This window comes from Benincasa hispida, unplaced genomic scaffold (assembly GCF_009727055.1).
Source record: "Benincasa hispida cultivar B227 unplaced genomic scaffold, ASM972705v1 Contig395, whole genome shotgun sequence".
Classification (NCBI taxonomy): domain Eukaryota; kingdom Viridiplantae; phylum Streptophyta; class Magnoliopsida; order Cucurbitales; family Cucurbitaceae; genus Benincasa; species Benincasa hispida.
In genome coordinates, this window is record NW_024064831.1 from 133378 (window position 1) to 151612 (window position 18235).

At 36.1% G+C, this 18235-nt stretch overlaps 1 protein-coding gene across 1 annotated transcript; it reads right to left on the minus strand.

The window, feature by feature from the left end:
* Window positions 1–5828: 5828 nt before the first annotated feature.
* LOC120069437 lies at window positions 5829–6707 on the minus strand. The gene has a single exon (XM_039021191.1). It carries the CDS (start codon window positions 6705–6707, stop codon window positions 5829–5831), a length of 879 nt encoding a protein of 292 aa, XP_038877119.1.
* Between the last annotated feature and the right edge of the window lie 11528 nt (window positions 6708–18235).

Consider the following 18235-nt stretch of genomic DNA (forward strand, 5'->3'; position numbering starts at 1 on the left):
GCTTTTGGTGATTTTTTGACAGAGCTATATTTGGGTAATGTATTGGAGACATTGATAGTGAATTTTATGTTTGGTTTAAACTTTAATTATATGAGCTATTTTCAATTTATACTTTGGGGACTTGATGAAAAAATTTCATCCAAGATGAAAAGAAGTCTAGTTTGCTAATTATTTGGGCTTAAATTGAGGGATTGGAGGTGAATTCGAATTAAATCACACTTCGGCTAAGATTATTTGAAATTATTTGGATAATTTGGTTATTGGAATTAAGTTCTTATTATTAATTATAAATTTAGATTACGTTTAGGCTTGATTCAAGATTCATCTAAGTTAAGAGAAACATTAATTTGCTTGTCACTTAGACGTGATTTTGAGGTAAGTAGTCTTATTACTAAAACCACCTTTATATCTGGTAATAAATTTAAGAATAATTCTAAGGATTCTTAGACTATTTGCATCGAGATGCATAAAGATAAATAAGTTGAACTTGATTATGTTTGAAGCATGTTATGAGTGCAAGCATGAATTATTATTTTGTTTATATGATTTACTAGATAAACATTAAGCATGATGATATGTATTTTCATATTTGTGGGACTATGTTTTATGATGAGCGTTATGTTTATGATAGTGTTAGTTACCCCTATCAGTAGTTAGATACCCATCAAAGGTGGTGATCTCCTTCAGGATTTTACCAAAGGTTTTTATTTCCTTCGCAATTCACCAGAGGTTTGTGTTTTTTTTTTTATTCACCAGAAGTAGTGAATGTTGGGATTGATATCCTTATTCTCCCGGAGTCTTGTTGTTTTGTGAAGATACACATTGTTTAATGAATAAAATAAGTGTTATTTAATTCTAGTATTTACTCATATCCAATAGACAAAGCTCATTGGTTATCTTATGTGAACTTAAGCATGTATATGTGATATATAAGTGGATCATGCCTTAAGTGATAACCTAAATAGGTATGTAGTATAAGGATTAAGGTGGAATACCTGATTCTGGTGACACTACGGATACGATTCGCTTTATAGAGGTTTGCAAGTGTTGTAAACCACTACAGATGGTAGATCCTGACCATTTATGTGGAGACGTGCGAGCGGGGGTGTCCTATATAAAGAGTTTGTATAAGACCTGGACCACGAGATGACTAGACTCTGTATATAACGCCGTTGATACTAAAGACTTGCATCTCACCTAAACGACCATAGGTGACACGACCTCAATCCTGAGTGTTTTGGGAACTCTTGCATTTGAGGGCGGTCCTTTGATTAGTATGGGTGAGAGTGGTCAAATTGTCAACTCAACATGCCTACCTTTTTGGGAACTTGTCTGATCTGGGAGCTGGGAACTCAATCCACAAGATGGAATTCACTCATTTCTCAAAGTAGGGATAAGTAAAGAGATTGCTCCCTTAAGGGTTGATTCCGGGGCTTGAACATAGTGGCCACAACTTCTTTTTGGAAGAGAAAACTCAGTCATAGTAGGACTATGACTTATGTTCATTAGAGGGATCAGTGGTACTTAAAGAGACAGATGTAACTACAAGGGCATAACGGTTATTGACCTAGCTGTACTTACAAGCGATTTGTGAAGGTTGTTGCACTGTTCATTGGTTAAGATGGACACATAATATATCTATGGTAAGGAGAGTTCAGCTGTCAGTCTTTAGTGAAGTGTCTGGCAGTTAACAGATAGTGGATCCCTTGACTAAAGAGTTTAGTCAGTTATTCACGTATCATTGGAGTTTCGAGCTACAGGTCTATGAGGTCCCCTTGGTAGCTCAATGGATTCAGTTGATGATCAGTTCTTGGTGTTGATTTGAAATGTTCAAATTGACAAGAGGTATTTTTATTATATATGATATAATCGGTTTGATGTATGAGATACATCTAGTGGAGGATTGATGTAAATGAGATTTACATTAAATACCATGGAATAGAAAAAGAACTATGGTTTATATGTTTCATGAGAATAAAATATTAAAACTATAGGTTAATAAATATAGTAATGAATTTGGTTATCATTTATATTATATAATAATATTAATTATTGGATAATTAATTCTTTTTCTTAATAAGCCAAGTGAATGGGTGGTTATTGAATTTCATGGTAACTGTGAGTTAAAAGTTACGGATTTACTAAACGACGGCTGGGCGAACTAAACGATCGTGCAATGGCGAGCCAAACGATTGTGCAGTATTTAACTAAATGATTGGCCTGCCCTACAAGTAAACGATCATGTAGTGTTTGTAGGCGACAGACCGAGCTAAACGATCGCATAGCTTTTGCTAATACGATCGCTTAGCTTTATCTAAATGATTGGGCATCAAACCTATACGATAGGTCTCCGCCATCTCCCACTTGCCTAGTCGTGTACGCGATCTGTGTTTCTTCCTTCATCTTCCTCATACCAAGTTTGAACAGAGCTCACCCTCTAGATTCCTCACACTGAGAATACCAAAGGTAGCCTTGTTGTTTGGTGTCATACTCAACTCGACACCGTCGAGGTTTCTCTAGAGGCCGTTCGTGGGTGCTATGGAGGCCGTTCGTGTTGCTGGAGGAGTTTGTGATCGAGGCGATCGTTGAGGATGAGCACGAAGTGTTTATGTTGTGTTCGTTGCAGTGTTGCGGTCGTCTAGATCGAGCGTTCGTGGTCGCTATTGTTCGAGCGATCGTGCACAACAGAGCGTGGAGATGCTTCTTTGATTGTTCGTATAGTTTGCTCTTTGTGCATTTTTATTTTTCATCATGTAATTTCTATATGATTTGTATAACCGTTTGTTTGAAGTCGACTGTAAATGTATTTGTTCATTCATGATTGTGATTTGGAAGTATCGTTCTTCTGCTGTTCATGGAAATCGCGAATTCAATTTCCTTCAGTGAACTCCTTCAAGATTTCACTAGAGGTTTGTGTTTCCTTTAGAAATTCACTAGAGGTTCGTGTTTCCTTCGAGATTCACTAGAGGTGGAGATCTTCTTCGTGACTTCACCAGAGGTTGTGTTTCCTTCGGGATTCACTAGAGGTTTGTGGGTACATCTAATCTACGGTAGAGTGGGTTCAACTAACCACTAGTTAGCAAGTAGAGGTTTATACATGTCCCATTAGAGTGGCATCTAGAGGACATAGATGCCTAGCCTGACCTTGGTAGTGGGGTTATTTACTATTTTACACTCATTCTTTATTATGTTATGTTTTCAGGTAGGATAAAGACACACTGGCGAATGACAAAAAGAATCTGTGACGGTGTCATTGGGACCAAAGAGGTGCTTCTGCTCACGTTTTCATGGTTTGATGTTTTAAATTTTAGTCTTGATGTTTGAACTTAGAGTTATATTGCTTAATTCTTTTTTTAAAGTGTCATGAAATTTATTTTTATTTTAAGGGGACCCCAACCAAATATTTTCAGTTATTTAGATTTTGCAAAAGCTATTTATTTAATAGAAGTTTTTGGTTAAAATTTATGAGAGAGTCATTTTGAGATTTATGCATGAAGGATCCCTGTGAAGGATGTGTAGTGGAAGTGGATCATCCCAATTCTCAAAGTTTACAGAACGCAATTTTTTTTTTATAGAGAAATAGAACAGATCATGCATTTAATTAAACAGAACATATAACATGCTTTAGAAACTAAGAAGAGAAAAAGAGAATAGAAGATTTACCCTTGAAGAACGAAATTTTCACGTTTCCTCTTCACCGTGAAAAACACGAACACCAAAAAAAAGGGCACTACCACCAAAGCAACCTCAGTATTTTCTGGATGAGAATCCAGAAGGAGTGGGTTCTAACTATTTTGGTGAAGGAAGAGATTGGGAGAGAAGAAGAGAAAAAAACTTTAGATCTCAGAACACCTTGTGTGATTTTTTATATTTCCTTTCTTCACCACACATAAAAGAAGAAAGTGTAACTAACCCACATACACGATCTAGAGAGAAAGAAAGGGCGGAAGTTACAACTCCCTTCCAAATAAAATTAATTCAAAAACAAATAAATTCAATAAATTCAATTATTTATTTATTTAATAAATTATTTAATATATTTCATGTGATAAATACCTTATCATATCATATATATTAAACTATAGACTATATCAAATATAACGTATCTTTCTCTCACCAATGACTTTTAATTTAAATCACATTTATATTAATTTTAACCATATGAATCCTATTTATATAATTAATATTTGAATCATATTCAAATATTTATTTCCTCTCATAAATACTTAATATTATAATGTATCAAATACATTATAGTAATTATATCATATATAATTAAATTAAATTAATTATATCACATATAATTAATTCCCTCAATTAATTTGAACCATTCAAATTAATCCAAAAATTAATTCTCATTAAAACCCGTTGAGCTACCGAGGGGACTTCATAGACCTGTAGCTTGAAGCTCCAACGATACGTGAATAATGAATTAAACTCTTTAATTTAAATTATTCACCATTCGTTAACTGACGGACACTCCGTTAAAGACCGTCAGTTGCACTCTTCACACTATGGTATATTTCCATATCCATTGGATATAACCAATCAACAGTACGATGAACCTTCACAAATTGCTTGTAAGTGTATCTAAGCCAAAATTACCGTTTTACCCCTGTAGTTACATCTAACTCCTTAAGTACCACTAATCCTTCTAATGAAGAATAAATCATAGTCTAACTATGACCAAACCCTTTTCGGGCCAGGAGAGAGTTTGGCGCCACATTGTTCAAGCCTCAGAATCAGCCCTTAAGGGAGCAATTTATCTACTTACCCCGATATTGGGGAAGGAGTGAATTTCTTCTTGTGTAACTGTGTTCCCAACTCCCCAATTAGACGAATCTCAAAATGGTAGGCTTGTTGAGTCGGTGATTTCATTCTCACCCATACAAATCAAAGGACCGCCTTCATAGGCAGGAGTTCACAACTCACTCAGGATTCAAGTCATGTTACTTATGGTCATCCTGGTGAAATGTAAGTCTCTATTATGAACGACGTTATATAATGAGACTAAATATTTCGTGGTCTAGTCTTATACAAACTCCTTTGTATAGAATATTCCCACTCACATGTCTCCACATGAATGATCTGGATCAGATCATTTGTAATACTTTACAACAATTGTAACATCTACAAAATGGGTCATACCCATAGTGTCACTAGGATAAGGTATCCAACCTTATCCATCTACTATAGACCATTTAGGTTAACACTTAAACATGATCGATCCTATGTCTTTCTATACATGTTTAAGCTACAAGATAACCTTAGATGTTAGTTTATTGGTTTGTGGTTAATGCAACTAATTTTGAAATAAAATATCAATTATTTTATTACATAAATAAAACATTTGTACATTACAATTACAAATTATAGGACTCTATGAGATTTAGAGCATCAACCCCAACAATCTCCCACTTGACCTATAGGACCCTAGTGGGGATCAGTTCATCATTGCTATTGGCCATAATCGTCATACCTCCTTTTTTAGGCACGTTTTGAACTGGGCTTACTCAGCTACTGTTAGAAACAGGGTAAATGACTCTAGCATCGAGCCATTTAATGAGCCTCTCTTTCCTTCCTCTAGCCTGATCTTATGCATGCAGTATGAAGGATTAATCCCTCGAATGTCTGCTAGAGTCCAACCAATGGCTTTTGTGTGCTTTTTCAAGACTGTCAACAAAGCCTCCTTGTCTTATGCTTTTAATGCAGTAGAGATAATGATTTCCAGAGTTTCATTATCGATACGTGTATTTGAGGTGCGCCAGTAGAGCCTTTAGCTCTAAGATAGGGGGCTCTTCTAAGGATGGTCTAATTTTCGCTGCTCCTCATTCAGTCAGATTCAAGGGCTCAAAATCATGGTTAAGTGTTATTAATGCACGAACTTCTTCCACGACCAAGCCTTTTTCTTCCTCTTTTAGTTCCTTCTTCAACAATTCCCAGTGCCTAATATCCGCAACATCAATGCATTGACATGTCTCCAGCTCATCTGGGTATCTCAAAGCATAAAAAACATTGAATTTAACTTGTTGATCATCCACAGGGATGGTCAGCTCTCCCTTCCGTACATCTATCAATGCTCGCCCGGTGGCCAAGAATGGATGTCCCAAGATGATGGGAATTTCAGCATCCGCCTCATAATCCAAAATAATGAAATCGACAAGGAAGATAAATTTGTCTACTTGAACAAGCACATCTTCGCTTTTCCCTTCAGGATGCGTTATAGATCGGTCAGCGAGCTGTAGGGTTACCGTGGTGGGCTTGGCTTCGCCTATCCCTAACTTCTTGAAGATAGATAACGACATCAAGTTGATGCTTGCGCACAAGACGCATAACGCATGGCCGACTTCTTTTCCCCTAATTGAACATGGCAAGATGAAGCTTCCTAGATCCTTTAGTTTCACCGAGATGCTATTTTTAAACAGTGCACTACATTCATGCGTTAGCACAACGGTTTCGAATTCATCCAGCCTTCTTTTATTAAAAATAATGTCTTTCAGGAACTCCATATAGCTCGGAATTTGCTCAAGAGCTTCAACGAAGAGAATGTTGATGTGAAGTTGTTTCAAAACGTCCAAAAATTTCTTGAACTGCCGACTATTATCTTTCATTTTCAGTTTATTGGGGTAGGGAGGTGGGACTTGTAAGACTTCGCTAGCTTGTTTTTGTTCTTTTGTCGCATCAGGCGCTTGCGACATATGCTCCATACTGGTTGGTAGGGAAGAGTTTGTATTGTGAGAATTTACGTTATCAGGGTTGGATCTAAGGATTTAGATGAAGTTGCTGGAAGGTTTATGGTTGAAGTCGAGATTGTTGAGTCATGATTGTCGGTTCTGTTTGAGGCAGTTGGGGATTCAATTTCTTTTGTTATGGGAGTCTGTGATATTACTAGTCTATTTTCCTTGGATTCAGTTGTCGCATTAGATGTCATCTTTCCACTGCTCTTCACCATTTTCATGGGGAGCTTCAAAGTTAGTCGTGCAGGGTGCCTGGTTTCCTGATTTTCAAATCATTTACAATTTACCCTACTTGGACCTCTAAATTTTGTATGAAGGAGGCTTGCGACTGGATTAATGCATCATTTTTCTGAATGTACTTCTTGAGGCGTGCTTCCAATGAAGACGATGCATTGGAACTAGATGCCTGATTGTGATTATATTGCTGTTGATTCTGGTGCTGATGATGGCCTTTGGGATGCTGACCGAATCCCAGGGGATTCCATCTATGCGCTTGTTACTGTTGATGCATACTTTTTTTCCCAGACTGGTTTTGGTTTCCTCCCCAAGTAAAATTAGGATGGTTCCTCGAACCGAGATTGTAGGTGCTACTGAATGGGTTATTATGGATGGAGAAAACTGTTTGGGGATCAAGCAAGCAGGCCTCAGCTACGTGAGGTTCCCCACTTTGCATACTGCTTGCCAACTCTGTAACTTGCATCATTGTATTCAGCATAGCAACATTCATATTCAATGCACCTTAGTTTATTTCTATGCTCTGCAGAAGAGAAGTAACAGTAGCCATTTGGGCAACTAGTGTATTCATCAGATCCGACTGTACTATTGTTCCTTCCATCATTCTTCTATCAGCGTTCCTATTTCCATAACCGTCATCAACCCAATCATCGTATTCCTGGAAATATGGTCCAAGATCACTTTGGCCTTCATATAGGTCTTATGCATAAATCCACATTGTTGTAGAGGCATATACTACTACCTGCGTGGCTTTGTTGAACCGATTTGTTCGAGGCTACCAGAGCAAAGGAAGTTTTGTTTCACCAATTCAAGGCTTATACCAAAAACGTAGTAAAGCGATAAGATTGGGGTCGAATTGAAGGAACTCTTATTCAAGAGTACCTACGAGCTGAAGCGGATCTTTCCAATTCATTGTGACAGAATTTCTACGTATACATTCAAACATACTAATATGCATTCATAACGCTAAATTACTGGCATGCTCAAAGGAACAATAAATAAGAGATCGAGAGATCATACCAGTTAAAGACTTATTCTTCACAGCAAATCTCGCTTTCACTGAAAGGGTAAGCTATTGTTCAGAAAATCCTAATCATCTACCTCGAACAGTCTCCACACGAATAGAAGGAAATGGGGATGACACCACCATTCAGAGCCCTTAGTATTCTTGAAGTGATAATCCAAAAGGTGGGCTTTGTTCGGATTTGGTAAAGGGGAGGAGGAAGGGGGATCGTATACAACGATCAAGCAAGTGGGAGAAAGGCTCGTCTATCGTATAGAAAAAATGTTTGATCGTTTAGGTGAAGTATACGATCATGTAGGAAAAGGTAAGCGATCCTCTAAACGATTGTGTAGAAAAAGCTAAGCGATCGTCTATACGGATGTGTAGTAAATATCGGGCGCTAAACGATCGCTTAGGAAAAGGTAAGCGATCGTTTAGTAAATAGTGCGTGCGGGTGTAAGCGTTAAGCAATCGCTCAGCACTATCGTATAGGTAAGTGATCGTTTAGCACTATTGTATATGCACTGGTTTTACTAAACAATGACACACTTCAACACTATGTTAGCACATCCAATGCTTAACACACCGTGAGCTATTTAAGCGTCTCAAAGTGATTCTTCGACTTACTCATCCGTTATGAAAACAGAAGAGACGCCGACCTATTATCTCTTAACCGTTCAATTAATAGACAATGAATATAATCACATTATATTCATAACCCATGAATTAATATCATATATTAATCATAGTATTTTCCTCCACTAGATATAAACCATATTTATATCCAATTTCTTTCAAATTAATGTATCTCATACATAAAGTTAATTATATCATATATAGTCGAACTCCCTCTTGTTAGTTTGAACATTTCAGATTGACCCAAAAACTTATTCTCAACTTGTATCCAAGCTACCGGGGGGACCTTATGGACCTATGGCTCGAAGCTCCAATGGTACGTGAATAATTGACTAAATTCTTTAGCCACGATATCCAACATCCGTTAACCTGCAGGCATTCCACTAAAGACCGATAGTTGAACTCTTCTTACCATAGATATATTTCTATGTCTATTGGATATAACCAATCATCAGTACGATGACCATTCACAGATGCTCATAAGTACAGCTGGCAAATTTATCGTTTTGCCTCTGTAGTTACATCTTACTCCTTAAGTATCACTGATCCCTCTAATGAACAATACAACATAGTCTTACTATGTGTGAACACCTCTCGGGCCATGAGAAGGTATGTGATGCCACATCGTTCAAGCCCCGGGATCAACCCTTAAGAGAGCAATCTATCTCCATACCCCTGCTTTGGGGAAGGAGTGAACTCCATCTTGTGAAACTGAGTTCCCTGCTCCCAAATCAGACGAATCCCCAAAAATTGTAGTTTGAGTCGGCACTTTGGCCACTCGCACCATGCAAATCAAAAGACCGCCCTCAATGCAGGAGTTAACTCACTCGGGATTAAGGTCATGTTACCTATGGTTATCCTAGTGAAGTGAAGTCTCTATCATGAACGAAGTTATATGACGAGACGTTAATACTTCGAGGTTAGGTCTTATACAAACTCTTTGTATAGGACGTCCCCGCTCGCTTGTCCCCTACACGAATGATGAGGATCAACCCATCTGTGACAAGTCACAATACTTGTAACTACTCCACAAAGTGGGTTGCATCCGTAGTGTTACTAGGATCAGGTTTCCCTCCTATATCCATATACTACAGACCATTTTGGTTGTCACTTAAGACATGATCCACTTGTATGTCACTACTTACATGCTTAAGTTACATAAAGACAACCGGGGATATTAAGTTTGTTGGTTTGTGGTAAAATAAAAACATCTAAATGTGCAAAGTCAAGAAGTGAAGTAAATATCATATATATTATACATCACAAGCGTTCCTACAAAATTGTTTACAAACTATAGGACACGAGACTTCAGGGCACAAACTCCAACATGAATCCATAGAGAGACTAATGATTAGCTAGGATAATTTAAGAATTCCAGGTAATGAAAGGTTGCTTGGTTTTATAAATCAATTAACAAGCAATCAAAGAAAACATGAATGAGTGCAGAAAAAGGATTAAATTCAATAGATGGAAAAACCTTTGGATTAGTATGCATGCTTTTTATTTCTATTATCAGGCACTAGTTAATTGTACTAATTTCATGAACTCCTCAACCTATTAGAAAATCTAATAGCCCAATTAGCCAATTTTGATAATAAACCAAACTAGCACTAATTCAATTTAAGTCTCTTCCTTCTTAGCGACATACAAGTAAAAGTTGAATTGCATTACGAAAAGGGTTCAATTGTTGAGACATATTACATTCCGGAAAAGCCATATCTTATAGTATGATTAATTGGGAAAGATTATACTAGGGCATACACGAGTTTGGCCAGAAAAAGTCTATACCCTAAACATGTGATCCTAATATACGCAACTTAATCAATCAATAGGCTAGGATGATTTTGCAACAAGAATTTTGATAAACTAATTTGTCAGATCAATTCATAGAAATTCTATTAAAAATCAATTAAATCTTCCCAAAGGGTCGATAATAATTAAACACATCAAATAGCTATCCTTCAAGAATCAAAGCATACGACTAATCCTAAGAAAATTTACCTAGCCTCACTGAGGTATGACAGAATTACAATGATTAATGGAGAAACGAGGTTGACTATAAGGAAAATTACACAACAATTCGACTGAAATTTCTTCTAAAATCGGACTAAACTCTTAAATTTCTTCACACTTTCTGCTTAAACCCAAATGCCCTAATTTATAAGTTTGTTGCAGCGTCAAGACGCTAGGAAGAGCGTTGCAACGCTGCGGTGGTATCATGCAGAGCGTTGAGAAAGCGTCACGACGACACTGGCCTGATGCTCAGTTGTGTGCGCGCGAAAAGGGAAATGTGTAATGTTGCGACGCTTTGGGAGAGCGTTGCAACGCTACCCATTCTGCCTTATAGCATTGAGCTAGGGCATTGGGCTGGCGTTGTCAATCTTATAAGCATTGCAATGCTCGGAGTAGCGTTGCAACGCTCAGAGTAGCATTGCGACGCTGCCCTACACCCAAGCCTACTGCCTTCAAGCATCGAGCGAGCGTTGGACTTAGGCTATTGATAAGCGTGGCGATGCAGAAACAGGGCAGATTGGTCTTTTGTCATCTCAGCTTCGTTTGGGTGCACTCGACTCCCGATTTTTCGTCCTTTTTGCTTGATTATTCATCTTTACAATGTACTTGCACCATGGGATCAATTCTCTTGCAAAATAAGACAAATAGACACAAGAATTACCAAAAATAGTAAAGTTAAGGTCATAAACTTAGCTCTATTTGAGAGCTAACACCATTATAGAAGGTCTCCATCAAAACACAATCTGGAATGCCAATGTGCGGACAATTATGTACAAGGCGCTTAAATCAGACCGAAGCGGTGCTTAGAGTTTCCGAGTCTCCTTGCTCAAAATTCAAGAGGTCTTGCCGCCTCCTTGCGTTAACAGTCGGAAGGAAAAACTTTTTCATGAAGCGTTTAACTAGCTGGTCCTAGGATACAATTTCATTTGGTTCAAGGAAATAGGCCCATTTCTTAGCTTCATCATGAGGACTATAAGGAATGAGAAATAATCGGGTTCCTTCTAGTGTTACCTCTGGAATGGAAAATGTGTTGCACGTTTCCACGAAACTAGTGAGATGGGCGTACGGATCTTCACCCTGCAAGCCTCCAAACTGCCTGACATTTTGAACCATTTGTAGCATCACCGGCTTAATCTCAAACCTTGTGTTCTCATTGACGGTTGGCCTCATGATACCAGGTGAGAAGTCATAAAGATTCGGTGCTGCATAGTTCCTCATCCGAATGTTGCGATCAGCAACAAGGAATATAGAATCTTGCTGTTCATGTCCAAATGCTCCATTTCCCCCACCTAATTGTTCAAATTGTTGTTATTAGCCATATTCCTTCTACGTCTATTCTTGTTTCACTTGCTCTTGGATAGAAAGTTCTTTTTTATTTTATGGTCAATAATGAATTCAGGATCCGTACCTGTACTCATATACTCTTTTCCACTTGTTGCTTATGTTGGGTTTTATGTCCTAAAACTTGTACTTTGTAAACATGAAATATATATTTTTTTCAATAAATGTGTCATTGGCGTTTATCAATAAAGCTGTTCTTAAATATATAAATTACACTTGTTAAGATTAAATTCAATAAACTTAAATATCCATGGCTATTATATGAATACTTGAACTTCATGTGGAGACATAAAAGTGGATAAAGTTCAGTAAATAGGGTCTATAGTATATGAATAAAGCTGGATACCTTATTCTGGTAATATTGTTGGATGCGGCCCACTTTGTAGTTGTTACAATCGTTGTAAAAGTGCTATAAATGAAGTGATCCTAATTCGCTCATGTGGAGATATGAGGAGTTGGAACATCCTTTGCAATGAGTTTGCATAAGATCAGACCAAGAAATAAGTCATTCTTACTTTATAACGCTGTTTACTATTTAAAACTGACTATTTCGAAGCGATGACCTAAGTAACTTAACCTTAATCCTGAGCTAACTATGAACTCTTGTTTATTTGGGATTATCCTTAGATTTGCATAGATTAGGGTTGGCTCAACAGCACTGGCTCAATATGCTCCCATTTTAGGGGTAAAACTAGGTAGATAGCTGGAGATATAGGATGTAAGATGGAATTCACTCCTACCCGCCTTTAGGGTTAGTAGAGAGGTTGTTCCCTTAAGTACTGACTCTGGGTCTTGAACAAGGGGTCTCACCCTCTCATTGGCCCGAGAGGAACTCGGTTTGATGATTGGATCTCAAACTAATTATTCATTAGAAGATCANGATGTGATCCTGAATCGTTCATATAGAGATATGTGAGTGGGGGCATCCTATGCAATGAGTTTGTATAAGACTGGACCACGACTTAGTCACTTTTAGGGATAGTAGAGAGGTTGTTCCCTTAATTACTAACTCTGGGTCTTGAACAAGGGGTCCTACCCTCTCATTGGCCCGAGAGGAACTCGGTTTGATGATTGGATCTCAAACTAATTATTCATTAGAAGATCAGTGGAACTTAAGAAACAAGAGGTAATCTTGAGGGTAGAACATCTATTAACCCAGTTGTTATTACGAACAACCTGTGAAGGGTTAACTTACTAATCATGGTTATATCGAGTGGGCACAATATATCTACAGTGAGGGGAGTGCAACTACTGAACTTTAGTGGAGTCACCCGGTAGTTAACGAATGGGGATTAGTTCGGTTTAAAGAGTTTAACCAATTAGTTTCGGATCGTTGGAGCCCATAATCTGTAGGTCCATTAGATCCCCCTACTAGCTCACATACGGAATAAACCTTAGAATAACGTGATGAGTTAATTTGAAACGTTCAAATTCGAATTAAGGGAATTAGTAATTATATGCGATATAATTACACATTTAATTATTGAATTAAACGCAATTGGAGAATCGAATAATATGTAAATATGATTTAAATATTAGATTCATGAATAGGGATTCATGGTAGTAGAATTGATATTTAATTAATTTAATGTTTGATTTTAAATTAATAGAGTTAATTAAATTGTTTAATTAATTATTAATTTTATTTGAAAATTTAATTAATTGAATTAGTTTTTAGTAAAATTAATTTTTTTTCCAGTTTAGTTAAAGAATTAAAACTGAAAATTGAATCTTATTTTTGAAAATAGTTTTCAAAATTAAAAGAAAATTCTAAAATTTGAAAATCCTAAAAAGTGGGATTTTCCCACTTTAGGAAGAAGCACTTTATTCATCCTTCCAACTCAAAATTCCACTTCAACCTCCTAATAAGAGGTGTGGATTGAGGATGCAATCTGATTGCATGGTATTCCTACATAAAAGCACACAAAATTTCAGCTGGAAAGATGCATGCAAAAGTGTGTTTTTGTTGTGAAACTTTGCTGAAGAATAAGTTATTTAGTTTCTGAAAAATCAGTCACCTTTCTCCTCCAAAATTCCATTGATCCGGCTTATTTTGAGTCTTATAACTCAATCTAAGGTTCCTAAAGAATAGTAGGGAAGACCTTGTGGTGGTTTACAACTAGCAGAGGAGAATATTGTAACTGAATTTGAAGTTTGAAGAAGGTTTTCATAGGTATTACTGAAACCCTCTTTTTATTTTATGAACATGCTTAAGTTTGAAGTTATAATTGATGAAATAGAGTGCTTAATGATTATGTTTTCTTCCGTTTGTTAAAACTAACAATTGGTAGTATATGATGCCCTAGGTTCTTAAGCTTGCAATACTCCTGAAATAGAAAGGGTATCTGCGAAACTATAAAACCAACACTCGATTAGTTTTCAAATCCTTGGCAACAACGCCAAAAAATTGTTGCGATATTAATGATGCATCTATTGTGAGCTATATTGAAGATGCGATATCAATATTATACGTTTAATTTCCGTAATCATGCGTTAATCACAAGTTTTCTCGTTATCAAGCCAAGTATAACAAGATTATGAGTTTCTCGGGATGACCCAAGGTCAAACACGTGGATTTGTAATAGTAGAGTGGCAGGTGAATGTGTGTATGCGACAAGCAAATATTGTCAAAATAGTGTCAAGTTCATGTGATTAACTAATTTATGTAATCTAAAATTTCAAACTAACAGAGACAACCGTGAGATAAATTTCTGAGAGTACTCAAGAAAAACAACAGTCTTAACGTGAAGGAAAATATATGGAGAAGGCAAGATCAACATCGCATCACTAAGCTTATAGTGAGAGTTTGTCTTGGCTCGCAATTCAAGTTATTGTACACCTCTTGGTGGTCAGCCACACTTACTATATTTCTATGATGCCTAAATAAAATTGCTATGAGCGCAAGGTTGTTTCTATCTCTAGAAATACTTATTGCTTTACTTAATGAGATCCACAACTACTTTCCTTCTCAGGTAGTTAGTCATAGCTACTTGACTCAATGAGTTCTCATAGGCAAACATTTTAATATTCATACATTAACTAAACAAGACAACTCCCACGAATTCTACTTTAGATCATGGTATTAATCTTTCCCTTTACCTTGTTGGACTTAGCTACTCATGACAACAGATAAAGTGGAAGTGAAGATAGAGAAAATGATGAAAATGGACATGATGTTATTGAAATAGAAATACTATTGTTGGCTACACGGATGAGTAATATCTTAACAAAAGGAAACACAACAACTACAGAATCGAAGAGATAAGATAAGGGTCGTTGTTAGCAATTTCTTGCTTCCCACAGATGAATGTCAAGGCTGCTAGTGATATAATGGTTGGATGAATGGAGAAGGCCCTCTCAGACTCTTGCTCTGACAAGGCTCCGACGAAGAATCAGGGTGAAATATAGAAATGGAATTTTCTCTCGTAAAAATCTCTCTCTCGTCTCTCTGTTGATTCCTCTACATGGCGTCAAGGCTTTATTTATAGAGTTGTGCGCTAATAATTGATGGGGTTCCCGCTCTTATAAATCGTTGTCGTCTGATGCGGTAGATGAGAATGTCAAATGCTATCATGGTCAATATTCTGAATACTTTCCAGACGATCCGTTGGTGTCGACTCAGAGATCCCAAGGCATGCGTCCAATTGTTTGTTCATTGGATAGGGGTTCCACGCATGCAACAAAGTCCTGCGATTAGTCTGCAAAATAGACACTTTGGTGCAACATAACTCATGATATGCAGTCAGTGGGTGTTTATGAGAAATTTCAGCGCAAGTTTAATATGTAGCACGAATTCTTAACAAAATTGACGCATATTCTTTTTATCTATCCTCATTATTCTAAGTAAAAGACTATAATAACTTGTATTTCTAAAAGTTATCGCTCTTCTATATGGAGTTTTACTGCGAGGTTCTCCAGGGATAACTCCTCCCGCTTATGTTTGAGACAGCATTCAAAGTCCTTCCAAGAATAAGGCAATTTCTCAATTACAATAGCAACTTGGAATGGCTCACTGATGTCCAATCTTTCATTTTGCAAATCACTGATGATAGTTTTCAATTCTTCCATTTGATTGACTACCAACTTGGTATCAATCATCGTATAATCTAAGAATTTTCCAACAAATAATTTCTTAGTACCAGCATCTTCAAGCTTGTACTTCTTGTCTAATGCCTCTCGTAATAGATTTGATATATTGTAAGCATTGCAATAGACATTATACAAAGTGTTCTCAAGACTAATAAGTATATAATTACGACATAGAAAGTCAGACATCCATACTTGCTTCGTAGCTTCCGTTTCAGGAGTGACAGCTTCTGGTGGGGTAATTGGGCAATCTTCCTTCAAAATATGAGTAAGATTAAGTGTGATGAGATAGAAGATCATCTTCTGTTACCACCTCTTGAAGTTGTCTCCCTTGAACTTCTCTGGTTTTTCAGCATGCAGTTTGACAATAGGAGATCCCATCATGACAGAAGTGGAAATAATAGTGGAGGATTTTGCATCCATTAGTTCAGATATTTAATTGTCTTCAGATTGTTAGGAGAAAATGGTATATATCGAACTGAATACAATATCAAACTAATTACACCTCAATTACTAGAAACAGTACACTTAATGTATAATATTTAAACTCAAACGAAAGCCAGATGATGTGACAATGCTTAGATATGAAAATAACTAAAAACATGGAAAAATCTCAAAACCTTTGATGACTTCACAACGTATTCGAGGCACGTTTCTTGTAAGCATCACCCTGAAGACAATTATTTGCTCTACACGGGCTGCAAGCAGACTAAACGATTGTCTCCGTAGGATACAACGACTAACTCCAGTAGAATTGCAACCTTGAACTAATTGAATCTAGAAAAACTTTTGGATACTTTCTCTCAACTCAAGAACAAAACAAAGAAAGAAATAAAGAAAGGAGAGAACTTTTCACTCTGGAATGGGATGCTAGAAATGAAGAACCAAGTTGCTATTTATAGGTTAGCAACTTAGTAACTATCCAAAATACAAAAATTGAAACATTTGTCAATTTTAACTTAATTGAGTTATTATTTGACAAAAATCAAACATAACTCATTCAAATTGAACAAACTACAAATTTAACTTTCATAAATGTTAAATTTGTACATGAAACATTATTCTAATTTGAAGTTTCAATCTAATTTGAAAGTTTCTAAACAATGAATTTAATCTATACAATTAAATCTAATTTTATAATTCAATATTCAATTGCTCTACTTTCTTTCACTATATGTATGTGTGTACATATATCTATACATATATATGGTGTGTGTATACATGTCTATATATATATCCAACATAATGATGGTCAAGAAAGCCCCGAAAGCAGGTCGTCTTAAAGGGATCAAATCTCCAATGGAATCGAATTATTGCCTTGCTTTGATTTTGATTAATGAGAAAATTAAAAAAAAAACATTAAAAAAAGGTTTAGAAGTTATACTTTACATAACCTCTTTGCTGAAACACTCTTCCTCTCATCTTCTGGCTCGTTGATCTACTCGAATAGATCTTTTTTGCTGTATCTCCTGACAAGGACCAACTTGTGGGAGTAATAAGAAAGAAAGAAAGTTTAGAGATAGGTGATAGGAAAAAGCTAGAGAACTTCTTTCTTTTTTTCTAGAGAGAATTCATAATCACTTTCTAATAGAATATATGAGAATGAATGAAAGTCTTTCTCTCTTCCAATAATGGTCCTATAAATAGAACTTAATTAGGTTAATACCTCATTTTTATTAAATGTTTATTTCAATATCTTATATTAAAATAAATATTCATTTGAATTATATTGAAATGTTTATTTCTATCCTAACATATAATTTTAATATGAATCTCACTCATTTTAAATTATGAATTATTTGAATCATATTTAAATAAATTTATTCCTTCATATTATATAGTTCTAATTTGAATCAGATTCATAATTAACTATATAAAATTTATTTTTCCTAAATTAATTCGAATACTTCAAATTATTTTTCCAATATCTTAATCTTTATTGGTCCATTATGAGCTAGCAACGAGACCTTATGGACTTATAAATCATAATCTCAAATGATTTGAGATTAATTAATTAAGCTCCATTCATTAATTATAGGGAAAGCCACTATAAACCCATATTGAACTCTTATGCACTGTTAGAAAATTTGTGTCTATAAATATAATCACTAAATAAGTCGATTCTTCACGAGATATTCGTAATCGCAGTTAGGTCAAATGTTCATTTTATCTTTGTAATTACCTC

Coding starts and splice junctions, on each gene's coding strand:
- LOC120069437 (XM_039021191.1), bottom strand. CDS start 6,707: ATGGAGCATATGTCGCAAGCGCCTGATGCGACAAAAGAACAAAAACAA.